Source organism: Pinus tabuliformis, chromosome 2_1 (assembly GCF_031772625.1).
Source record: "Pinus tabuliformis cultivar Carrire ecotype Pingquan chromosome 2_1, CPIR1, whole genome shotgun sequence".
NCBI lineage: Eukaryota > Viridiplantae > Streptophyta > Pinopsida > Pinales > Pinaceae > Pinus > Pinus tabuliformis.
In genome coordinates, this window is record NC_142299.1 from 790,716,285 (window position 1) to 790,744,250 (window position 27,966).

General features: G+C 34.6%; 1 protein-coding gene and 1 pseudogene across 1 annotated transcript; one reads left to right on the forward strand and one right to left on the reverse strand.

The window, feature by feature from the left end:
• Positions 1-1,953: 1,953 nt before the first annotated feature.
• Positions 1,954-27,966, forward strand: part of LOC149202969 (photosystem I reaction center subunit III, chloroplastic-like) — a 47,386-nt pseudogene continuing 21,373 nt past the window's right edge.
• LOC149202970 (uncharacterized) lies at positions 13,914-14,886 on the reverse strand. Its single transcript, XM_089403673.1, has 3 exons — positions 14,873-14,886; positions 14,111-14,360; positions 13,914-13,925 (listed from the first exon to the last, which is right to left on the reverse strand). The coding sequence occupies exons 1-3, from the start codon at positions 14,884-14,886 to the stop codon at positions 13,914-13,916; spliced, it is 276 nt and encodes a 91-aa protein (XP_089259799.1).

The window sequence follows — 27,966 nt, forward strand, 5'->3', positions numbered from 1 at the left end:
TTATTAATCATGGTCAACCATGGTCCAACATCACATTGTGACAAAGATTTTCTCAATATAAAACTCAACCAATGTCGCATTATGACAAATATTGTCTCAATATGAAAATCAACCATGGTCAACCAGGTTCCAATGTCACATTGTGACAAAAGTTGTCTCAACCATGGTCAACCACAGTTAATCATGGTCAATCATGGTCATTCATGGTCAATAACCATGGTCAAATTATGACAAAGGTTGTCTCTTGGTCCAACATCAAATTTTCATAGCCATGGTCATCCATGGTCAACCATGGTCCAACGTCGCATTGTGACAAAGATTGTCTCAATATGAAGATCAACCATGGTCAAAGATGGTCAGCTATTGTCCAACGTCGTATTGCGACAAAGCTTTTCTCAATATGAAAACCAATAATGGTTAACCATAGTCCAACGTCATATTCTAACAAATATTTTGTGAATATCAAAATCAACCATCATTAACCATGTTTATTTTAGAGTTTTTATACCTTGCGTTTATAGTATTTACCCCTTAGGTTTAATATTATTTACTTGGGTTTATAATATCAATCTCTTGGGTTTATTAATCTAAGAGTTCATATTTTTGAAGTGTAATATTATTCATAGGGTTTATAATATCAATATTTGGGTCTAATATAAATCCATTAGTTTATAATCATGGTCAACCATGGTCCAACATCACATGTGACAATAAATTTCTCAATATGAAAATCAACCAATCTCACATTATGACAAGGATTGTCTCAACATGAAAAGCAACCATGGTCAACCAAGTTCCAACGTTGCATTGTGACAAAAGTTGTCGCAACTGTGGTCAATAACCATGGTTAGTCATGGTCAATAGCCATGGTCACAGTATGACAAAGATGGTCTTTTATTCCAACATCACATTTTGATAACCATGGTCCAACGTTGCATTGTCACAAAGCTTGTCTCAATATGAAAATCAATCATGGCCAACCATAGTCCAACTTCACATTGTGACAAATATTTTGCCAATGTGAAAATCAATCATCATCAACCATGGTCAATCATGTTTATTTTAGGATTTATAATATGGTCACATTACGACAAAGATTGTCTCCTGCTCCAACATCGCATTGTCGCAAACATGGTCATCCATGATCAACCATGGTCCAACGTCGCATTATAACAAAGATTGTCTCAATATGGAGATCAACCATGGTCAACCATTGTCCAACATCGCATTATGACAAAGGTTGTTTCAATATCAAAATCAATTATTCAATATTATTTAATTATTTAATAGTTTATCATTATTTAAATTATTATTATTATTTAATTGTTTACTAAAAATTTAATTTTACTATTATTTATTATATTAATATTTTTAACTATATTATTTTTATTATTAATATTATTAATAATATTTTTTTTATTATAATATTTTTTTAAATATTATTTTTATTGAGAGATTGTATGTTTTCACAGTTATTCATATTGGGAGAATTTCCTAGACGAAACTGTGTAAAAGATTTTATATCTTTTCCATCATCTCAGAATTTGAATTCAAATTCTGAGTCCGTGATGATGGGTAGAGAGTGCACCAAAAACATTCGAAAAGATTTAAAGTCCTCTACACAATTTCATTCGAAAAAATTATCGGATTATTTTTACTATTATATATTTATCAATAGTTTATATGTAGTAAATACAAATAAAACCTTAGGCTATATCAACCACATTAATATCTTTAATGTGGTTGTACTAATGAATAAATGTAATGATTTAAACTCCTACATTATTTTTATTAATATACCGTTTTGTTTTCAATTTAATAAATTTAAATTTAACCTCTCACAAAGTATCCACATCTACCAGTTGTCCTATCCATTTCACTGCACTTTCTATCGTTACTGTTCTGCCGTCATTTCAAAAGAGTGATGATTCTTTTACAGCTAAGAGAAAAGCAATGGTGACCAGTACACACCAACTTGAAGAATCCATGCGAAAAGTTCCTTTCAATGATCCAAGAAATTTCCAAAATGTTTCTTTTTTTACCCGTGTCTTACCACGTCCACATTCAACTGACCTACTGCAAATCCCTAAACAGTAGGCTGCACCTTGGAAGGAGTTCGAGAGGGGAAGAACAAGAGCAAGAAGTTTGAATGCCTTCGCTAACATATCCACAACTCTAGCTCTCGTAGCCATAATCTCCGTGGCCCCATTGGCGGCGCAGGCTGACATCTCATGGCTGACGTTATGCAAGGGAGTCGAAGGCTTTCACGAAGAGGGAGAAGCAGTTGATTTAGTAGCTGAAGAGTAACCTCAAGCAATATGCACCCACCATGGCCATCAAAGGCGTCCATTCTGAAGACCAAGAAACGGTTCGAGAACTACCTAGAAGTAGGGTCTCCTCTGCGACACCCACAGGCTGCCTAATATGGTGGTGGACACATGACGAGGGGTGAGTTCATTGTCCCTAGCATTGGCTTCCTCTACATTTCCGACTGGATTGGATTGGCGGGCCGCAGCTATCTGATTGGCTTATGGGGTGAAAAGATGCCCACCTAGAGATGCCACCTAGTAAATTCGGCAATGTTTTTTTGAAAATTTTAATTCTTATATATATATATATATATATATCACAGACTGTGTGCTTTTTAATTATGTTTAGGAATTTATTTATTTTATTGGAATAAATCTAGCGCATTGACAGTTCGAGGTTACTGGTATAGTATGTAAAACATTCATCAAATTTATAAAAAAATATTGAGAAAATCACATTTTGCATATCAAATTCCATCTCTGGATCTCAGGTGTGAAATGCTTGAAAGAAATAACAGCAGTAACACTGTTACTCAATCGATGATAGTAGCATTAGAAAAAATTTAATTTATGGGGAGGCAGAGGAGAGGACTCTGCACTCTCAAATTGGGCAAAGTGTCTTAGAAATAGGTTGCGGGAAAGTAGGCAAAATCAACTTCAATGGCGGCAAGGTAAATCTTATGTTGCAGTGAGGATATCACAACCACATAGGGACTTAATTAAAACATAAATCTTACGCACAACAAAAACAGAGTAAAACAAAAGGATGTTGCTGTAAATCTACTTGCGAAGAATTAATTCCATAACGCAACTAGCCACACTTTGTATTATATGTCAAAACATAAAGAAATTACATTTGTGTGATAAAAGGAGGCTGCAGCTCCAGGTGAAAAACACAACAAACTTACTACGATTTATGCATAACTAGGTTGTGGAGTAAACTTTTATAAATCTCCGTAAAACTGGTTTTCACGCACCCACTAATATTTCCTCCATGATTTTCTCCTCACCACCTCAAAGACTCTCGCTCTCTAGCTTGCCGAACATAAAAAATGACTTTCACATCCATATTTATCTCAACATTTAAATTTGACATTAATACATGACGGAGCAAATAATTAATAAGCAACATGGGCGATTTTACATAGTAATTGATTTTCTGAACTTGCAGGTGTTGTGGAGTGTGGGCGATAGTTGCAGAGTGAATGTTTTCCCATACTTATGTACTAAACTTCATTAAATTCCTTAACTTTTGTGATGTGTTGTGGAATGGTCCACACTGTACTTTTGCTCTGACTTCAGTCCTTTCACCTACAAGCAAAACTGCAATCGTGATGTGGTTGACTAGGCAAGAATGATGTTTATCAATGTGTTTAAGGCAGTGATGGGAATTAATATTTCCAACACTCCCCCTTAATAACAGCTGCCACTATTAGCAACTCCCAAACAGTCTCTAAGATAAAAAAAAACTTTCATGTGCCAATGGTTTTGTGAAAATATCATCAAATTGTTCTCGTGACCTTTAGTGCTACAACACAATTTCATCATTGTTAATCAACTCTTTGATAAAATGATATTTAACATCAATATGCATAGTCCTCTTGTGAAAAACTGAATTCTTTGATAATGCAATTGCGGACGTGTTGTCACTAAAAATAGTTGTCGTTCCCTCTCGGTCGTGGCGAAGATCCCTCAACATCCTTGTGTTGTGGACATCCGACAAATGATGTAGCAATCCACAACCAAAATAACGTTTTACTTGAATAAATGAAAGACACGTCAATTAGAGTATGTGCATGGATTTCTTTCTGGGGTTTCCGCTCACCTAACTAATCTCTGCCATTGATCTCGTTTACCCATTTCCAATGTATATCATGCTATATCGTGTGATAACTAGCACGATAGATATCAGGTTGATAGCATGCAAGATAGGTGGTTTCTTTGTGCTACGTGTCACTTCCTTAGGTTAATCGCGCAATTTGGAAAAATACCATTTCTCATTTCTTTTCCACGTGATATACCACTTACTACTTTGGAATATTTCCCATGTTCCCAATACAGAACGTTGAAGGAAATACTTTTATAACGAAAAAGGGTTTAGCGCTTAATCTTGAAATAAATCCCTTAATGCTAATTAAGTGCGATTATCAATAAAATGCGTAAATGAAAGAAAAATACCAGGTTAGGGTCTAAACACAAATACGCAAATACAAGAAATTTATGCACCAGAATAACTCGTAACACCACACTTAAATTGATTATTCAATCAAATAGGAATTATAGAGTCTTGGCCCTCTCGCTCGATCAATTTTTCTGACCTCTGTTTATTTCATCCTCAAACCCTATTTTTTCTCTCTTACGCTCTCCCTTACTCTATCATTACATTTTTCTCTTTAATGGATCAAATCCTATTCTAACCGCATCGACAACTCAATCTCTATTTTTATCAGCTCAACAATTAAATCCCCATTCTCAGTATTTAATACACACCTATCCTAACAACTTATCTCCTATTACAAAAATAATACAATGTTCTGATTATTACAATAATTGAAGTAAAACAAATTCGAGAGATCCAACCCTCTCTACTAAAATCGTTTTGACCACTTAGGTCGATGAAATTCACTTCATGTTAGCCACAACATGTGAACATAAAATCACATTGTTGGCTAAGTCCGGATTCTCCTGCATCAATCTCCTGAGGAAGAAAAGAATAATTCATCAAAATTTCATGATTTATTCCACACTTCTGTAATTCTGTTGTTGTTAACCAGCTGACATCCTCCATTAGCAGTCATTTCCATTTGACTAGATACTGAAAATAAACCTGTCCTTTGGTTCTTTTGGACACTCTTTTCTCCAGAATAGCTTTCACCTCTTTCTTGATTGTCTATGGCATTTGTTCTTCCCAATTTAAAGTATGAACTTCATCTTTTGCATGTTCATTCTATAGCTCTGACTCTTTCGCCTTGTATGGATACAAATCTGCAACATTGAAGATAGGTGATATTCCAACTCCTTCTGGAAATTCAATTTTATAAGCATTGGTTGAAAACTTTCTCACAATTCTGCATCGGCCTATCTTTTTCATCTTTATTTTATTGTAAATCCTAACAGGAAACCTTTCTTTCCTCAAGTAGACCATCACTAGATCACCCATTTGGAATCCTTTTTCTCTCCTCTTCATATCAGCTCTTTGTTTTTATTTTCCATTTCTTTCTTGCAATCTGTCTTTGACATCTTCCTATAGTCTCTGCATCTACTCTACAAACTCTTCAGAATTCGCACTTCTTTTCTCCTGTTTGCCCAAATTTCCAAGCTCATACACACCTCTTGGATTCATCCCAAAACAATCTAGAATGGACTCATCCCACTACTCCAGTTTGGAGTATCATTATAAGTAAACTTAGCCTGAGAAAGTGTTAAATCCCACTGCTTAGGATTTTTATACACTAAACTCCTCAATATGTTTCTTAGGCTTCTGTTTACTACCCCAGTCATCCCATATGTTTGAGGATGATATGTTGAACTAAAACAAAGGTTGGCACCTATTTTCTTCTAAAGATTTCTCTAGAAATGCCCAACAAACTTTATATCCCTATCAGACACAATAGTTATAGGCCATCCATGTAATCTTACAAGTTTTGAAAAAACTAGATTAGCAAAATGTGTTGCACCACTGGTCTTTTTGCATGCAATGAAATGTGCCATTTTGGAAAATCTATCTACCACAACATAAATGGAATCATTTCCTCTTTGAGTTTTAGTTAATCCCATAAAAAAATCCATACTAACTTCATCCCATGATCGTTCTGGTATTGGTAATGGTTGATATAATCTTATATTTTGGCTTCTCCCCTTAGCATGCTGATAGATCCTGCACCTGTCAACAAATTTCTTAACATCAGTTTGCATCTTTGGCCAGTAGTAAAAATCATTTACATCAACAAAGGTTTTGTCTTGTCCAAAGTGTCTAGATAACCCTCCACTGTGTGTCTCCCTGATAAGATAATCCAACCACTGGCTTCTATTATGAGCTGCTATATTTTGTACAACTACATAAATATCTTTAAATTCTGCATCATCTTTATACATATCAACCATTTCGTCAAATCCCCCAACACCAACTCTTAATTCTTGCACAATGAAATTTACCCTACTCAGAGCATCAACAACTTTATTCAATTTACCACTTGTATGTTTAATCATAAAAGTAAAACTCTGTAAAAACTCTACCCACCTGGCATGCTTCTGGTTTAATTTTTGTTGGTTGTTTATGAACTGTATTGCATGATTGTCAGAATACAATACAAACTCCTTTGGTAGCAAATAGTGTCTCCATTTTTTCAAAGCTTGCAAAATAGCCTAAAATTCTTTGTCATAAGAGGAATATTTCTTCTTAGCTTCATTTAGTTTGTCACTAAGGTATACTATTGGTCTCTGTTCCTGACTTAAAACTCCTCCAATTGCAAAAACTTTTCCAAAATCAGGTAAAGCTAAAACTGGTTTTTCTGTAATTTTCTTCTTCGTCAACTTAAAATTTCGATCTGCTGCTTTTGTCCACTTGAATGGTTGATTAGTCTCTTTGATTGTTTCAATAATTGGTGCACGACCATGGAAGTTTCTTACCTCAAATATGTTTCTTTGAGTTGGCCAGTTCCAAATTGCTTGGACTTTCTCTGGACCGATTTTTAGACCTTCTTTAGATACTACAAACCCCAAATAGATTAGCTCTTCTTTCATCAAACTACATTTATTCAGATTTATTAGTAGTTTCTGTTTCCGTAAAGTTCTCAGAGCCAACATAATATGTTCCATATGTTCCTCTTTTCTTTGACTGAAAACTAGAATATCATTAAGGTAAACAATGATAAACTTGCCTGCATATTCCTTCAGGACTTCATTCATCAATCTCATGAATGTACTAGGTGAATTAGTGAATCCAAAAGGCATCACTAACCACTCATACAACCCACTATTTGTTTTAAATGCAGTATTCCTTTCATGTCCTTCTCTAATCCTGATTTGATGGTATCCACTCTTCAGATCTATTTTAGTAAAATACTTTGACCCACTTAAACAATCCATCAAATCATCCATGCATAGTAAAGGAAATATATACCTGATAGTAATCTTGTTTATGGCTCTGGAATTAGTACACATGCACCATTCAACACCTTTCTTTGGACTGAGTATAGTTGGTACATCACATGGACTAAGGATTTCCCTTATTAATCCCTTATCCATCAGTTCCTGCACTTGTCTCCCAACTTCTGCATTTTCTTGAGGAGTTAACCTGTATGTTGCTTTATTTGGCAAACTTGCTCGAGGTATTAGTTTAATGTGATGACTAATACTCTTGATTGGTGGTAATGAATTTGGCAACTCATCCACAATAATATCAACAAAATCATTCAACAGAGTTTTGATTTCTTCAGATAAATCATCTATGTTTGTGGAAGTCAAAATTAACTTAGGTCTCCTTATGATAGCAAAATGTATCTTTTCATCCTTCTTGACTTCTTGCAGCAATTATTTCCCACTTATCAGCATAACACCATTTCCAGGCACTTCTTTGCCTGCTTCATCCTTCATTGGCAGTAGTGTGTGTTTGTTTCCATCCTTCTCTAGAGTGTAAGTGTTTCTTCTCCCATCATGCATAGCTTTATGATCAAATTGCCAAGGTCTTCCCAATAATATATGACATACATCCATCGGCATTACTTCACATAATATCACATCCTTATTAGTACCAATTTGGATTTCTACCTTGCATTGTTCTGTCACAATAAGATGATGTCCTTTTTGCAGCCATGATACTTTGTAAGGAGTAGGGTGTACTATTTTCACTATTCCTAACTTTTCCACCATTTCTGTAGAAACAAGGTTATTAGTGCTTCCACTATCAGTTATCACTTTACTGCATTTTCCGTTGGACTTGCATGTAGTTCTGAATAGATTCTTTCTCTGGGCTAGTTCTCCTGTCTCCTTTTCTGCATTAACCAACACACTTTTCAATAACAAGGATTCTCCTACTTCGGGTGATTCTTCCTTACTTTCAATTTGAGGATTTTCTTCCTTTGCCTCAGCCACATTCACATTCCATTGATTTGTTGCTTTATTATGAGGACAATCCCATGATCCATGTCCCCATTCCCCGCATGTGTAATACCAAATTTCTCTTCCTTGGCCTCTTCCTTTGGGTGAAAATGTCCCTCTACCAAAGACTCCTCTCTGTGGCGGTCTACTACTTAAAGCTCCTGCTTCACCCTGAGGGTATTGGAATCATGATCTAGTAGTTCCTCTACCTTTTTGTTGGACTTTTTCCTCTATTCCTCTGACTTTTCTTCCTCAACATCTTCTCTTCTACCTTCAAAGCTGCTTGATAGGCATCTTCAATTGTCTTCAGACTCAACAAACTGATTTCATCCTGTATGTCATATCTCAAGCCATTGATGTATCTGGCTACCTTTTCTATGTCATCCTCTACATGTCCTACTCTAATGCTCAACTTATAAAACTCTTCCGTGTATTCTTTGACAGTCATTCCTTTTTGCCTCAAATTTTGTAATTGTCTAAAAAGATTTAACTGATAATCTTTTGGCATGAATTTACCTTTCAATTTACTCACCATTTTATCCCACTGCTTGATCTTGGGCTTCCCCTTTCTCTCTCTAGATGTTTGTAGTTCATCCCACCAAATAGCTGCATGGCCCTTCAATCTAGTAACTGCAAATTTCACCTTCTTTTTATCATCAACCTCCTCATAGTCAAAATACTTGTCTAATGAACTGATCCAGTCCATCAACTCTTCTACATTGAGGTTCCTATCATACAAAGGTATTTCCATCTTTGGTCTTCCACTTGCTTTGGCCAACATTTTGAGAACTTTGGCAGCTTCACTTTCATCCTCTTCTTCTTCCTCAAAAGATTCCTTTGCAGCATTGGCATCTCCTTCATCAGTGCTCTCCTTTGAGCAGTCTCCATTATCTCCATCCTTGTACGCATGTTTTGAATTTCTCCTAGCAAAACTACATTGGCTACAGGTCTTCCCTGACCTATGCCATCTCCTCTTCTAGGTGGCATTTTTGCTGTAGCATAACTTAATCCTTAGGCTCTAATACCAAATGATGTGGACAACTGACAAATGATGTAGCAATCCACAACCAAAATAATGTTTTACTTGAATAAATGAATGGTACGTCAATCAGAGTATGTGCATGGATTTCTTACTGGAGTTTCCTCTCACCTGACTAATCTCTGCTATTGATCTCATTTGCCCAGATCCAATGGATATCGCGCTATATCACGCTATAACTAGCACGATAGATATCAACTCAAGAGCATGCGAGATAGGTGGTTTCTCTTTGCTACGTGTCGCCTCCTTATGTTAATCACACGATTTGGAAAAATACCATTTCGCATTTCTTTTCTAGGTTATATGCCACTTCTTTGGAATATTGCCCACATTCCCAATACAGAACTTTGAAGGAAAAAATTTTATAACAAAAAAAGGTTTAGCACTTAATCTTGAAATAAAACCCTTAATGCTAATTAAATGCGATTATCAATAAAATGCATAAATGAAAGAAAAATACCCAGTTAGGGTGTAAACACAAATACAAAGATACAATAAATTTCTCCACTAGAATAACACATAACACCACACTTAAATCGATTATTCAATCAAATAAGAATTATAGAGTCTTGGCCCTATTGCTTGATCAATTTGTTTGACCTCTGTTTCCTTCATTCTCAAACCCTCTCTTTTTCTCTCTCACGCTCTCCCCTACTCTATCATTACATTTTTCTCTTTAATGGATCAAATCCTATTATAACAACATCGACAACTCAATCTCTATTTTTATCAGATCAACAATTAAATCCCTATTCTCAGGATTTGATACACACCTATCCTAAAAACTTATCTCCTATTCCAAAAGTAATACAATGTTCTGATTATTATAATAATTGAGGTAAAATAAATTCGAGAGTTCCAACCCTCTCTACTAAAATCGATTTGACCACTTAGATCAATGAAATTCACTTCATGTTAGCCATGGCATGTGAACATATAATCACATCGCTTGCTAAGTCTATATTCTCCTGCATCACCTTCTCATCCAAACTTCCTGACACGCTGCTGCTGTTGCAGCGACATATTCAGCTTCTGCTGTTGACAATGACACTATTTCATGCTTCTTGGAGGCCCATCAAACGACTCTAGAACCCAAATGAAAAACATGTCCTGACATGCTCTTTCTGTCATCAACACTTCCTACCCAATCACTGTCAGTGTAACCAACCAACTTGAAATCATCGGTTGCGATGTATTAAACTCCATACTATTTTGTCCCATTAACATACCTTAGAATTCTTTTCGCTGCTTGCCAATGTGTCTCCTTGGGTGTCTCCATGAACCTCGACACCAAACTCACTGCATAGATTATATCCGGCCTAGTGGTGGTCAAATACATCAAGCTTCTTATCATACTTTTGTATAAAGTTGAATTGACATTGCTGCTGCAATATTCTTTGCTCAACTTCAACCCCATGACAATTGGAGTTGGTGTGGGCTTTTTGTCCTACATTTTAAACCTCTCCAAAATTTTTGCTACGTACTTTGCTTGAGAGATATAAATGCCATTTTCTATTTGCTTCACTTTTATGCCTAAAAAGTACCTTAACAACCCCAATTCAATCATCTCAAATTCATTCTTCATGACTTGTTTGAAATCAACGATGAGGAAATCATCACTGCCTATAAAAATCAAATAATCTACATATAAGATGACAATAAGAATCTTATGATTGCTCTCTTTGATGTAGAGGGTATGCTCTCCATCACATTTGTCAAAACCATTGCTGAACAAGTAGGGATATATCTTGTTGTACCATGCACGTTATGCTTGCTTTAGCCCATAAAGAGCTTTCCTCAACCGATACATTTTGTCTTCTTGGCCTTCTACCTCATAACCAGGAAGTTGCATAACATATACTTCATCTTTCAACACTTCATTCAAGAACACTGATTTTACGTCCATTTGATACACTCTCTATTTATGTTGTGCGATAATCACCACAACTATATGCAATGTCTCCATCCTTGTGACTGGTGCAAACGTCTCCGAATAATCTCTTCCATATTGCTGCTTGTATCATTTGACAACTAGCCTTGCTTTGTGTCTTTCAATCTTCCCATCAACATTGCTCTTGGTCGTATAGACCCACTTCATTCCAATGACTTCTTTTCCTTGCGGAAGTTTCACTAACTCCCATGTGTCATTCTTTTCTATTTCTTCTATTTCTTCCTCAATTGCTGCAACCCATTTTTCTTCTTTGAGTGCATATTCAAAACGTATTGGGTCATCTACATGAAAAAACAAAGAAAATAATGAATTCAGACCACCGCTGCTATCAACCTCATCTTGTACATAAATTTCATTTAGATTTCTGAATTTTTGTGTTCTTGTGCTTGCTAAAGATGGGCTTGACATGTCACTTGGTGTTGCACTGCACATCATGCTTGGAGAAGCACTTGCTTGACTGCGTGACATTGTCCTATTATTTGTTGATGGTGTTCATTGTTGCCTGCTTTGTTTCACTTGAATAGGGTTAGAGGGAGTCATTGTTGAGGAATTTCTTGTTGTTGTCAGTTCATCTTTTTCCTCATGTGGTATACATACTTTCACATTGACTGTCTTCTCTAAACTTCCATCCCATGCTTCCTCTTCTATGAACTGCACATCTCTGTTGATTATGACTTTCTTGGTTGATGGATTGTAGAGCTTGTATGCCTTGGATTCATCATTGTATCCAACAAATATGGATTTCTCCCCTTTACTATCCAATTTCTTCCTCAACTCATCTAGTACATGTGCATATGACACACATCCAAAGACTCTTATGTGAGTGACACTACGCTTTCCTCCACTTAATGCCTCTTCAGGAACTATGTTCTAGACGCTTTTGGTTGGAAATCTATTCAAGATATATGCTACACAAGTGACAACTTCAACCTAATAATCTTTTGGAAAATGCTTTTCCTTCAACATACTCCTTGCCATCTCAATACTGGTTCTACTCTTCCTTTCTGCCACACCATTTTGTTGAGGTGTATATCTTGTTGTAAATTGCTTGTGAATTCCATGTTCCCTACAAAAATGTAGGAAATCATTTGAGATGTATTCACCACCTCTGTCAATCCTAAGTACGTTGATGTAGTGTCCACATTGCTTCTCAGCAAGAGCCTTGTACTGGCGAAAGCGCTCATACATTTCACTTCTTTGTTTTAGGAGATAGACCCATGTCTTCCTTGTGTAGTCATCTATGAAGGTCAATACATAGTAGCTGCCACCAATTCATGGCGTTTTCATTGGTCCAAAAAAATCTGAGTGGACAATATCCAAAGGTTCCTTTTCCCTTACTGACTTTCCTACTGGAAATGTCTCTCTATGTTGCTTTCCCAAGATACATCCTTCACATAGGATGTCCGGTTTTTCTATGATCGGTAATCCCTTCACCATGCCTTTCCTATGCAACAAATTCAAACCTCAAAAGTTGAGATGTCTAAATCTCAAATGCCATATACAGTTTTCATCTTTGACCTATGTTTGATAGTTCACTTTTGTGATAGTTGCCTCGTTTCTTCCATCATCTTGTGAGTTCATTGATAATTGTGCTTGTACACCTTCTTCTTTCAAATCTAATCTTATGTTTAGGGGAAACATTCTATTGTTTTTCATCTGAACCTTCGTAATCAACTGTCTTCTTGGAGGCCTATCCAAAATTGTACACTCATCATTTTTGAAGAAGACATTGTAGCCCTTTTGCATGAGCTATCTAATTCTTATGAGGTTATGCTTTAGACTGAGGACAAAGTAAATATTTGAGATGTACTTCTTGTCTCCCTTCTTTGTTAAGAGATTAACTCTTCCTTTGCCCATGATAAAGACTTTTATATTAGTCCCTAATGTCACTTCAGATTTCACACTTTCATCTAGATTGGAAAACATTTCTATGTTCCTTGACATGTGGTTACCACACCCTAAATCTAGATACCATATATCATTTTTCTTTTCTTGTGCTACATTACAAGCTAAAAACATGCTATCATGGTTTTGATTTTCTTTTGTGAAATTTACACTTGATTTGTTACTAATGTCATATTTCTTCTTTCTACATTCATTTGCATAATGACCATACTTCTTACAATAATGACATTGAACTTGAGATTTATCATACCTTTGACCTTGTGCTTGATTTTGGCTTTGGAATTGACTTGGAATTTGATTGCTTCCCCTTCCACTTGAGCTTGAAGGGTTGCTTCTTCCACCTCTGTGTGGACTTCTTCCTCTTCCTCTAGCGTATGATCTTCCTCTACCTCAAACTTGACCAAAGGAGACTTGTGTCTTAAAGGAATGCTCCAATGAGGAACTTGTTGCTATATTCAGTCTATGTTCATGAGAAATCAGTAATGCATGAAGCTCATCCTCTGAGAACTGTGAGAGATCCTTTGTCTCTTCTATGGCCATAACAATGGCATCAAACCTTGTTGGAAAACTTCTCAAAACTTTCTCAACTATTCTCCTTTCTTCAAGTGTCTCACCATGAGACCTGATTCGAGTAACCAACCGAATTACATGTGTAAAAAATGAATTTACATTCTCAAACTCTTGCATACAAAGTGTTTCAAAATCTCTTCTTAACATTTGTATTTTTGTTGTCTTGACTTTTTCCATGCCTTGGTAGGTTGTTTGGAGGGTGTCCTGCGCTTGCTTGGACTTCGTTGCTGCTGCAACCCGTCGGAAAATACTTTCATGAACTTCTTGGAAAATATAGAACAGGGCTTTTGAATCCTTCTTCCTCTTGTCCCTTAACAAATTTTTTTCTGCTTGAGACAATGCATTGTATGCTGCTGCATCTACTGGTTCTGGAAAACCATTCCCCACCAAATCCCAAATGTCTTGAGATGAAACCAGAGCCTTCATTGTAATAGACCAATTATCATAATTTTTTCCATTAAACTGAGGTATCTGAGGATTATTCAAGCTTGTTCTCAATGTTGCCAATTTTGAGTGTTAAAAAAAACTTTCTACCTACTGGTAAATATGCTAAAAACAATCTGCCCTCAAAACAATTTTAACTCTTAGTAAAAATACTTGTTTTTACACTAACAATATTTAACCTGCTCTGATACCATATTAGAAAAAAATTAATTTACGGGGAGGCAGAGGAGAGGATTCTACACTCTTAAATTGGGAAAAGTCAGCTAGCTTAGAAATAGGTTGCGAGAAAGTAGGCAAAGTCAACTTCAGTTGTGGCAAGGTAAATCTTAGGTTGCGGTGAGGATATCGCAACCACACAGGGACTTAATTAAAACATAAATTTTACACACAACAAAACAGAGTAAAACAAAAGGAGGTTGCCATAAATCTACTTGTGAAGGATTAATACCATAATGCAACTAACCACACTTTATATTATATGTCAAAACATAAAGAAATTACATTCGCGTGATAAATGGAGGCTGCAGCTCCAAGTGAAAAACACAACAAACTTACTACGATTTACGCATCACTGGGTTGCGGAGTAAACTTCTGTAAAACTCCATAAAATTGGTTTTCACGCACCCACCAATATTTCCTCCACAATTTTCTCCTCACTACCTCAGATACTCTCGCTCTCTAACTTGCCCAACATACAAAATGACTTTTACATCCATATTTATCTCAACATACAAATTTGAGATTAATACATGACAAAGAAAATAATTAATAAGAAGCATGGGTGATTTTACATAGTAATTGGTTTTCTGAACTTGCAGGTGTTGTGGAGTGTGGGCAACAGTTGCAGAGTGAATGCTTTCCCATACTTATTTACTAAACTTTACTAAACTTCATTGAATGCCTTAACCTCTGTGATGTGTTGTAGAATGGTCCACATTGTACTTCCGTTCTGACTTTAGTCCTTTCACCTACAAACAAAACCGCAACTGTGCAGTGGTTGACTGGGCAAGCATGGTGGTTGTCAGTGTGTTTAAGGTGGTGGTTGGCATTAATATTTACAACAAGTAGCACCTATCAGGGTTGGAATTTCGAAATAAATTCACCCATCAAATTTGATGGTTTTCACACTTTCATGACTTATTTCTTAATATCAAATAAAAATATTGACAACTTTACAAAATTTTAATACATATTTGATGAGAAAATCACCTCATGACAATTAAATTTCCATCACATTCCATGCATGGGACCTATCAATCTCTAACTTTTGATGGGTGGGCCGCATCTATATAATGGTAGTCTCGGGTGAAATATCATTATTGATATTCCCCTTCTTTCTAGGATTCTTTGGAGAGGATTCACCGGGCCTCTCACTGCTCTCAACGTGGTGAGTAATGGAACACTTGTCGGAAATGACACCAAACTTGTTGTTTCTCCATGGAATGGTAGTAGCACCAATCAATCTCTAACTTTTGTTGCCATGAATGGTAGTAGAACCAGTCGGTCTCCCACTTTTGTCGCCATTAAAGATACGAATAAGTGGTTGTGTTAGAAATCAAAACCAATTCCTTAATCTTCACATGCGAGTAGGGATGGGACAGGTGTTGTGAGGGTTATGGGCCATGATGTACGTGTTATCTATAGAGATCTGTCTAGCTTAAATATCATCCAACTACAGTGCTTTTGGTTAATAAATCACTTTCACCATTCATTGTATACTCCTGTTATTAAGTGACGTTAATTACATTACATTCAGCATTTACTGTATCCTCTTCTTGAAACGGATAAATATGGACACGATTTAAGTGATCTGTTCCGTTTGAACTTGGTCTTCTTTAATTTCCAAGATAATAAAACTGTCGAATAAGGTTAATTAACAAAACACCTACTTTAAACATTTAAACATTAATTTTTTCTTTTCTTTTTTCACTTTATAATGGTATTTTTTCTACTTTTATTTGAAATTTATATATATATATATATATATATATATATATATATATTTATATAATTAAAAATGGATAAAAATAAAGGAATTATCAAAATTTAATATGACTAAATTTTACATTTAAATAAATTATGGGGTTTTAAAAATTATAGCTATATTTTTATTAATAAATTATATTTTTTATGATATGTATATTTGGGTTGAAAATGGTTTTATAGGAAATGTTATATTGTAAGTAAATGAGTGTACACATTTAAATTTCGATTCAATATGAGAGAGATGTTGTAGTCATCGTAATTTACTTTAAACATTTAAATGCTACTTAATATGAGAAGAATATTGTAGTGGTGGTGAATCATTAGATGAAATAATAATAATAATAATAATAATAAAAAAAAAAAAATATAATATCCACTCAATTAGGAGAATATGCTCAACATATGCTTACTTTGAATGCTTATCAAGGGTTGTAATGTGTTACAGAGTTTGTTAAGTTGTATTGACTTTCAAGAAATTTAAAAAATTAGATTTGTGCCAAGTGGCTCCATGCCCACCAATTTCCTAGGGATTTGAGATTATTCCAATTCTAATAAGTTTCTCCATAATAAGTTCTTCATTATTATTTACAACATTCATTTATATATACAATTTTATTTAGCAAAATGGTCCATTATTTTTAATAAACTTTAAAAAATCAGACTTGCATTGATCTAGGAAGATCTCGTCAGATCAGTTGCACAGGGTTTAGTTCATTGTCAGCATGTAGTTCATGTGTGTCGTTCAGTTCATCTTCAACATGTAGTTCATGAGTGTCGTCAGTCACCGTCAGTAACATGTAGTTCAGTGATGTGGTCGTTGGGTTTGATGTCACATAGTGACAATTTGTCGTAAAATGGTTTTGGTAACTTGATGTTCCAAGTTATGAAATACTTGTATTCAAAACATTGTACTAAAAACCTATTGACACCTAAAACTACAAACCTAAACCCATTATTCAAAAATTCATTAAAATACATCAACTTTATGTTATAACCCTCTCGGCCTATGTAATATATTGCAAAAAAATTATAATTACAACCCACAGTCCTAACCGTAGCAAAAGCGCATGGGGAGAAGACCGCGGGGACTATAGTCATGTGAGCGATGGAGTAGCAGTCGGAGTTTACATTACCGCCAGGTTGCATGAGCACACGTGAGCAGACAAAGGGATATTGTTAACCGGACAGAGTTCACAGTTTAGACCACAATAACTAATAGTTGTAATCATGTCGGGTTGTGACATGTGAACAGCAAGGGCGTAACCGCAGCAACTAAATCACGCAGGGAACGAAACCATTAGGATGAGAATGTTCCATGTGAGTAGCATGATTACCACTCTGTTAAGGATAGTCACCAGGTTTCTGACAGTGGTTAGACCCTAACTATTCACATGCTAATAGTTAACTTCTACACGCTTTTATCTGACCACCAACAATTCATTGTTAATACAAAGTTCGATTTGGGTTTTTTAGTTACATTTTGTTCTAAAATTAATTCAAAGACCATGCATGTTATCCCTAGGTGGAAAATCATAACTACATCGAACCTTTGTGACCAAAATTAGAAACCATTGATGCCAAGTTTAGTCCAAAGGAGTTCGAATGAACCTACTGAGCCTATAAATTCATCCTTTTACTCATGAAAATGGAGGAGAGTGATTTTTGAGTTTTGTATGCAAATTCTGGAGGATATAGGCTGTTTTGGTTTCAGTGTAGGAGCATCAGGAGTCAGAATTTGGAACAGAAATAGGCGTTGGAAAGCTGGTTCAGAGATATTTCTTATGATAGTGACCAGAAGTACCTGCATGCACATTTATTTTGGTCAATTTTCTGTGTAACCGACCTTCTCAGATTTAATCCTAATAAAGCGGTCGCCCATCTTGAAAGCGGACCCAGAAACGTAGTCCATCAGGGACAAACTCCATAATCAATCTTGTTGTCTAGTATCGCTGTGTATTTTCTATTTTCACTTATGTTTTTCGTCTTACTTATGTTTTCTCCTCTATCATAAAGTCTTTCTTCTTAGGAGGTTCTCACGGTTTCACCACTTTAAGTTAATATTCATTTCATTGTTGGCATAATCAATTCTACTTCAATTTTAACATATGATCATTTTAGATCATACAATTTTGTATCAGAGCAGGTTGCGTTTGTAGAATTTTTTCAGTGAATGTTAACCAAGTCAAAGTTGCAATGTGGAGAAGGAATCCTTGAGGAGATTGATCCAGAAATTGGAAAGAGAAGAGTCATTCATAAGTCAACCATGATAGGATCTGATGCAGGTGAAACGCCAGAAACTAAGATGAGGGATGAACAGTTTCAACAAACATTCTTGAATAACCAGCAGATGTTGGGAGAACTTTACGAAGATAAGAAGGCAAGAGGTGAAGCTTCTTCTTCAAAGACATCAAAGAAGGATAAAGGTAAAGGCAAGGCTGATAAACCTCCTACACCTCCATCATCTCCATCATCATCATCTTCTTCTTCTTCTTCTTCTTCTTCTTCTAGTGTAGAATATGAATTAGAAAAGAAACCTAAGAAAACATATCTTTTAAAACTTGATGTAAAATTTGAGTTACCTATTTATGATGGTGAAATGAATCTTAAAAAGCTAGATAACTGGATTAAGTAGTTAGAAGTGTATTGTCATATTCAAAACATTTCTAATGATAAAATGAAAATTCAGTTAGCTACACTTAGAATGGGGGGAACAACTTTAATCTAGTGGGAAAGTAAAACTCAAATAGATGTAAATCAGAAATGAAAAGTCATCTCTTCATGGTCTAAGTTTTTAAAAGCTCTTAGGAAACAATTCTATCCTTTAGGATACATGCAGCAAGTTGTTATTGATTGTAAACATTTGAGGCAAGGTAAAGGGCAGAGTGTTCAGGAGTTTACTCAGGAATTCAGAAAGAAATCATTGGCACTTGGTATTTCATTAGATACATGTGAAACTTTATTAAAATACATCATCAGTTTACATTCATATTTATAGCATACTTTATTGATGTTTAATCCCGATGATTTTGATGAAGTGTGTGTTCAAGCCATACATGTTGAATCAGGTGGAAGACCATTCAAGTTTTTATAGAAACAATCTAGGAAATTTGAAATCAAGGATTCCCAAGACAGCAAGAAGAAGGGAAATCTGAAGGGAAAGAGATCAGCAACAACTCAAAAGGAAGGTGAAAGACCTACTTGTACTCATTGCCAGAGGATCGGACATGATGAGTCTAAATGTTGGAAACTTCACCTAGAACTCAGACCAAAGAATTTCCAGAAGAAGAAAGGTGAAAAGAAGGCCAATACAACAATCCGGCAATATTTGGGCTTTGACTCAGGTGATGAAGGTAAAATAGCCGCAATGGTTTCCACAAGTAAAACTTCTGATACTGGTTCAAGTTCTAACACTTCTATACCTTCTTCAAACCGAAATCATCTAAATGACGATAAAAGGGTTGAACTATTTCTCATAAGGATAACTTCTAAGCACACAAAGATAGATACATTTTTTGACACTGGATCACAGGAAAATTTAATATCTGAAGATTTAGTTAAGAAATTGGGTTTGGAGACACACAATAATCCAAGACCATACCCTCTAGGTTGGCTAAATAAAGAGACTCAGATTAATGTCACAAAGCAGTGTTGGTTAAAATTTGCCATAACAAATAACTACATTGATGAAGTGGATTTAGATGTGATTCCAGCAGATATATGAGGAGTAGTGCTAGTAAGTCCTTATCTCTATGATTGTGATGCAGCGTTTTATAGGAAAGAGCATAAATATCATCTTAAGAAAGATGGGATTGAATTTATTGTCAGGGCACATAAACTTAAAACACACTTGGATTTAGTTTCAGTTAATTAGGTAAAGAGATTAATAAGTTCAAGTAATAAATATGTACTTATGGTTGTAAAAGAACAACATAAGGATCGATAGGATGTTTCTTAGGTTATGAATCTCAATTCAAAGATAGATTGGTTAAAGCGGTAGATTCTTTTCAAACTCTATTGAAGGAACCAAAAGATCTTCCTCTTAAAGGAGAAATACAACATGAAATACAATTAATGTCAGATGCCCCTCTTCCTAATATCAGAATGTATCACCTATTAGTTATAGAGAATGCAGAAATAAAGAAACAAATAGAAGAATTGATTGAATAAGGATTTATTCGACCTAGTTCGTCTCCATGTGGCTCACCCATAATGTTGGTTCCTAAGAAAGACAGGACATGGAGAATGTGTGTTGACTTCAGGGCCTTAAACAAGATAACAATCAAAAATAGGTATCCTCTTGCTAGGATAGATGATTTACTTGATCAATTGAAAAATTTTGTCTATTTCACTAAGTTAGATTTAAGAAGTGGGTATCATCAAATCCGCATAGCAAAAAATTGCATCTGGAAGACTACATTCAAAACTAGACAGGGACTATTTGAACGGTTGGTAATTCCTTTTGGTTTGTGTCATCCACCAACAACTTTCATGTGGGTTATGAATGATGTTTTCCACCCATACATTGATAAATTGGTCATAATCTACTTAGATGACATTCTGATTTTTAGTTCCAGTATAGAGGAGCTTGTTAAGAAGGTTTTTGAAGTATTGCACAGAGAAAAGTTGTACCTTAAACTTTCCAAATGTGAGTTTAGGAAAACTTCACTAAATGATCTTGGTTACATAGTTGGAGGTGGAAGTTTAAAAATATATCCAGCTAAAATCAATGTGATTGTTAAGTGGCCAAGTTAGAAGTTTTTTATGTCCAATTTAGTATTGGAGAAAATTTATTACTTAGTTTTCTTTGATTGCTTCATTGTTACATGCTTTAACAAGTTCTAAAGTTCCCTTTTAGTGGGGAGGTAAACAATAAAAATATTTTGATACACTTAAGCAAAAAATAGTCACAATACCAATCTTAGCTTTACCAGATATTCAACAGCCATTTGAAATTGAAATAGATGCTAGTTGTTATGCAATGGGTGTAGTCTTACTTCAAAAAGGGAAACCAATTTGTTTTCATTCAGAAACATTTTCTAAGGAGGTAATGAATTATCCGACATATGATAAATAACTATTTTCTTTGGTTAAAAGTTTTAAGAAGTGGAAACATTATTTAATGGGTAAGGAAAGAGTGATTCACATAGATCATCAGCTGATTCAGTACCTTCAGTCTCGAACTAAGTTGCAACAATATTGTCATTACAGATGGATGGGATTTCTTTAGCAATTTCACTTAGTAATTAAGTACAAGAAAGGTGTCACAAAAAAAGTAGCTGATATGTTATCTAGACCATCTTTGAATGCTTCAGTAGTATTGCATAGTAGTTCTTTAAAGCATGAAAGTTATATAGAACAATATAGTACGGATGTTGATTTCAAAGATATTTATGAATCACTAACTCATGGTGCTCAGGTGGAAGAAATCAATTATCATGTTCATGACAGGTTGTTATATCATCTGGGTAAGTTATGCATACCACAGACAGAAAGAGCACATGTTGTCCGAGAAGCACATTATTCTCCATTTAAGGACATTTTGGAGTAAGAAAAACAATGGAAAAAGTTCAAAGGTATTGTTATTGGCCTCGTATGTATGAAATTGTTGCTAAATAAATTAAAGGATGTGTGATGTGTTCGACTAGCAAACCAGGCAATTGAAAGATTGGTTTATACATGCCACTTCTAGTTCCTTTGCGACCATGGGACAGTATTTCCATGGATTTTGTTGGTGGACTTCCTATGTCCAGGAGAGGGCATGATTACCTGTATTTTGTGGTTGATAGATTCAGCAAGATGTCTATTCTTCTTCACGCAAAAAGCAAGTGACAACTGAAGAGACTGCAAAGATGTTCTTCGATCAGGTATGGGTTCATTTTGGGTTACCTACTTCCATTATTTCTAATCAGGACACTCATTTTGTAGGATAATTTTGGTCCACTTTATGGGAACTCATGGACACAAAGCTAAAGAAGAGCACAACTTTTCATCCACAAACTGATAGACAAACTGAAGTGGTGAACAGGGCAGTCATACATATTCTTCGAGGTTATTGTAGTAAACACCCTAAGTTGTGGGATGAATCTTTATCTTATGTGCAACATGCTTACAACCGAGCCTTACATTCATCAACTAATCGATCGCCATTCGAACCATGTTTTGGTATCTACCGAAGTCACCGATGGATCTCATGTTTGGTGAAGAGGATAAAGTGGGTGAACATGATGATGCCAACAAAGCAGTTAAGCTCATTCAACGGATACAACAAATACATGCAAGAGTGCAGGATTAGTTAGAGAAGATTTAGGCAAAGTACAAAATGTGCCACGACAAGCATCGAGTCGGTCATCGTTTTTAGGTCGGCGATTAGGTATGGTTGTATATCAGTAAAGACACGTTGAAAGGAGAAGGTAAGAAACTGATTCCTATCAAGTATGGCCATTTCAAGATTATGGAAAATATTGGAAATAATGCATTTCGATTAAATTTACCTCCTTACATGCGAATTTACTCATCTGTAAATGTGGAAAATCTGAAATTGTATGAACCTCCGATGATCATGGATCCTGAGGAAGATACACATATTCTGACTATTGATGATTTGGCACCTAAGTATAAGAATCAGTTGCAGGAAGATATCATCTTGGAAAGGAAGTTTTGATCTTCAAGGTATGGATATGTTTAATTTCTTCGAGTAGGACTCAAGGGCATGAATCCGAACAAGGCAAGTTGGATGGAAATTAGAAAAGTGAGTGAACTATACCCTCACCTGATATCTACTTAAAATCAAAATTTTGTGGTCCAAAATCTTTCAAGTGGAGAGGATTGATCCAAGAGGATCTCGCTAGATCAGTTGCACAGGTTTACTTCATGCTCAGCATGCAGTTCATGGGTCTCATTCAGTTCATCATCAACATGCCGTTCATGGGTGTCATCAGTCATCGTCAGTAACATGTGGTTCGGTGTTTTGGTCGTTGGGTTTAATGTCACATAGTGACAATTTGTTGTAAAAGGGTTTTGGTAACTTGATGTTCCAAGTCATGAAAAACTTGTATTCAAAACATTGTATTAAAAACCTATTGACACCTAAAACTACAAACCTAAAAGCAATATTAAAAAATGCATTAAAATACATAAACTCTTTGTTAGAACCCTCTCGGCCTATGTAATACATTCCAAAAAAATTATAATTACAACCCATAGTCCTAACCACAACGAAACTACGTGGGGAGAAGACCGCAGGGACTGTAGTCATGTGAGCAGTGGAGTAGGAGTCAGAGTTTACATTACCGCGAGGAATAACCGCCAAGTTGCACGACCAAATGTGAGCAAGAAAAGGGTTATCGTTAACCGAATGGAGTTTGTGGTTTAGACTGCAACAGCTAATAGTTGTAATCGTGTTGGGTTGTGACATGTGAACAGTGAGGGCGGTAACTGCAGCAACTAAACCATGCAGGGAACAAAATTGTCAAGAAGAGAATGTGCCATGTGGACAGCATGATTACCACACCGTTAAGGATAGCCACCTGGTGTCTGACTGTGGTTAGACCCTAAGTATTCACATGCTAATAGTTAACTACTGCATGATTTTATCTGACTGCCAACATTTTAGCATTAATCCAAAGTCCGATTGGGTTTTTTAGTTATAGTTTGTTCTAAAATTTATTCAAAGACCATGCATATTATCCCTAGGTGGAAAATCATAACTAAACCAAACCTTTGTGATGAAAATTAGAAGCCATTCGTGCCAAGTTTAGTCCAAAGGAGTTCGAATAAACCTACTAAGCCTATTAATTCATCCTTTTACTCATGAAGAAGGAGGAGAGTGATTTTTTAGTTCTGTATGTAGATTCTGGATGATATAGGATGTTTTGTTTTTAGTGTAATAGGAGCATCGGGAGTCAGAATTGGGAACTGAGACAGGTGTTGGAAATCTGGTTCAGAGATATTTCGTATGCTAGTGACTAGAAGTGCCTACATGCACATTCATTTTGGTCAATTTGCTGTGTAAACAACCTTCTCGGATTCAATCATAATAATGTAGTTGCCCATCTTGAAAGCGGACCCGCAGACATATTCCATGAAGGATGAACTTCATAATCAATCTTGTTGTCTGGTATCGCTATGTATTTGTTGTTTTCACTTCTTTTTTTCATCTTACTTATGTTTTCTCCTCTGTCATAAAGTCTTTCTTCTCTATTAGTTCTCACAGTTTCCACACTTTAAGTCAACATTCATTTCACTAATGGCATAATCAATTCTACTTTAGTTTTAGCATATGATCATTTTAGATCAAGCTCCAAGTGGCTCCCGCCCACAAATTTCCTAGGGATTTTACATTATTCCAATTCTAATAAGTTCATCATTGTAAATGAGAATGTCTTTCGCATTAATCACATCATTAGGATTTGGTCAACATTTTGAACCAAATAATTTGGTTCCTCATTATTATTTAAAACATTCATTATATATAAGCAAATTTTATTTAGCAAAATGGTCCATTTTAGAGAAAAATGTGTAATTCATTTTTTTCTCAAGTTAAAGTTGACCATAACATTTTTATACATGCTTAATCAAGTAAATGTGTGCACTGGTAAGGCATTCTTCGTGTTGCAATAGTTTTTTTGTTATATTTGTGAAGCATTCGACTATATCAACCACACTAATATTTGTAATGTTGTTGTACTAATAAAATTAATAAATCAATTCAATTGAATATACTATATTGTAATTTTGCTTTTATTAATATTTGTAAACAACTTCCCCATTGAAAAATCATATTATACCTATCACATTAAAATAAATTTCAATAATCATTATTTTAATAGTAATGATAATATATATATATATATATATATATATATATATATATATATATATATATATATATATATATAGATAGATATATATATAGATGGTCATATAAAAAGAGGTATTCAAGAAAGATATACTAGTTACTTTTTTAGAAGAAATGTATTTGGAGGGGTCCACAAAAGGATTTTGGGGGGTTTCTATCAATATCTAGTGAGATTAGGGTATTCCTTAAAATCCCATGAATAGAGGCAGTATGAAAAATATTGACTAAGTTGATATCATGTGACTTAATCATTGGTAGCAAGTTTAACCATAGTCAACCTTGTTTAACCATCTTCAAACAAGCTCAACCATGGTCAACCATGTTTGCCAATGCCCAACCATAGTCAAGAATAATCAACCATGGTTAACATGGTCAAACCATGAACATCCATTGTGAACATGGAAAACATGGAATACTGTATTCATGGTCAACCATAAATTGAACATATTTAACAATAATAAGCTATGTTCAAACATGGTCATCAAGCTTAGCCATGGTCAACCTCATCAACCATCTTCAACCATTAATTTTATATTAACATTAACACCAATGTAAGATCGATCATGGTTAAAAAACATTAATATAATAATACTAAACATCAATGTGACATAAATACATTGTTACATTAGTTTTTTACCATGGAAAATCATGGTTAACCATTGCCAACCTTGTCAACACCCTTAAACCATAATCATTCATTCTCAACCATCAATAACCCTCAACAAACATGGTTAATTATTGTTAACCATAACCAACCCTTGTCAACAATTTTAATCATAGTCAACCATGATTTACTAATCTAACCCATATGCATGGGTAACACAACAACATTAATAAAGTGGTTGATAGAGTTTGATTCACATCCTTTTCCATTTATATAATAATGATTGACATATGAGAAGTGAAAAATAATGTTATCAATATATATGGATTATTTTATTAATATAATTAAACTAATTAATAAATAAATATATTTCAAATAAAACATGAAACAATAAAATTATATTTTAATTTTTCTAAATAATAATAACAATAACAATAACAATAATAATTTCATCAGAAACGATACACTTATATTTTAAATTATAATAATACTAATTTATCTCGTTTATTTGTTCGTTGACATGGTAGTTTGGAAAGTATTTACAAAATATAACATAAACCTATGATATATACAAATTAAAAATCAAAATATAAACCTTGTAAAGCTCTCATCATATCCTTGCTCAAAAGTTGGGTGTTCTCAACAAACTAGCTACTCGTGCACTGAGAATATCCGATGAAAGGAACCTTGATAAAGAGAAAAACCATCTCCTTAATGTTTTTGTTAATAATGGATATAGTAGGCACCAAGGTTTGAATTCTTTCCTTAAAGCTAGTACAGGTCCTAAGGTTAATATAGACCCTAAAGATCGAATATGTTGGGTACATCTACCTTTCATCCAAGGGACCATTGACAAGATTGCGAGAATCATGAAGAAGCATAATGTTCCCTCAACCTTTAGACCCCTTAACACCATTCATAGTTCCCTTAGATCTATAAAAGACCCTGTTGACCCCAAAGACATGAAAGGTGTTTATGTTATTCCATGTTCCTCTGGGACCCCCTATGTTGGTGAAACTGGGTGCTCTATTAATCAAAGGATTCATGAGCACACAACTGACATCAAACGTGGGAGGACCAAGTCTTCAGCTTTGGTTGAACATGCGGAGAGGACTAAACATCATACATGTATTGAAGCGGCCCTGGCTATTGCTAAGATTACTCATTTTCATCACCATAAGTTTAGGGAAGCCATAGAAATTGAAAGGATGCCAAGCAGTCTCAATAGGGATGATGACTGGAAGATTAGTAGTTGTTGGATCCCCACACTTTCCTCTTAACCACACCCCCCGGTTTTCACCCTTCTTTGTCCTTTTTAGTGGTTTCTTTTCTGGTTTTTCTCCCTCGTCTTCTTGATGGTTTGAATTCTCCCTATGTTCCCTTTTCTTTTGATTTGTTTTTTTTGTATTTTTGTTTTGGTACCCATTACATTTATTTAATCATTATTTTATTAATATTAGTAATGTTATTTCTTATAAGTTTACTAATATTTTATTTAGTTTTAAATTAATAATAAGAGGACAATATACTTCCCTTACTGTTTATTTATTAGGTTAATTTTCTTACCTTAGGTTCTTACAAAAAAGAAAATTTTTTACTTAGTTTTTAGTAATGTTGATAAAAAAATTTATATTCAATCATAACTAGGATTATAAGCATATAAAAACTAATTAACTAATTAATTGATTAATTGATAAATTTTTAGGTTTAATCCTTATTTATCCCTAAATAATTTTAGTAACTTATACATTTAAATGAAAATAGATTAATTTGATAAACAAATTAACTAATTATTATTAAACATTTTTATTTTTATCCTAGTATCATTATAAATTTTATTTTATTTAGTTTTAAATTAAAAGATATTAATACATATCTAGTGACATATATATTTGAATAAATAAACTTAGTCAACAATTTAACTAATTAATTATCCTATTAATAAACATTTATTTTTATTCATCCTATAATATTTCCTTCAATAATATTATTTTATATGCAGGAGGATAATAAATTATTTATTAAGTATTAAAGTTCTCATTTTAGGTTCAAAAAATTTAGTTATTTACTAGCTGATATATGTATTTATATATAGATTTAATATAAAAATGAATAGATCTAACAAATTAACTAATTAATTAATTAACTAATTGACAAAATTTTCCCTATCACTTCGACTAGTCAATTTTAGTTGTTACTGAG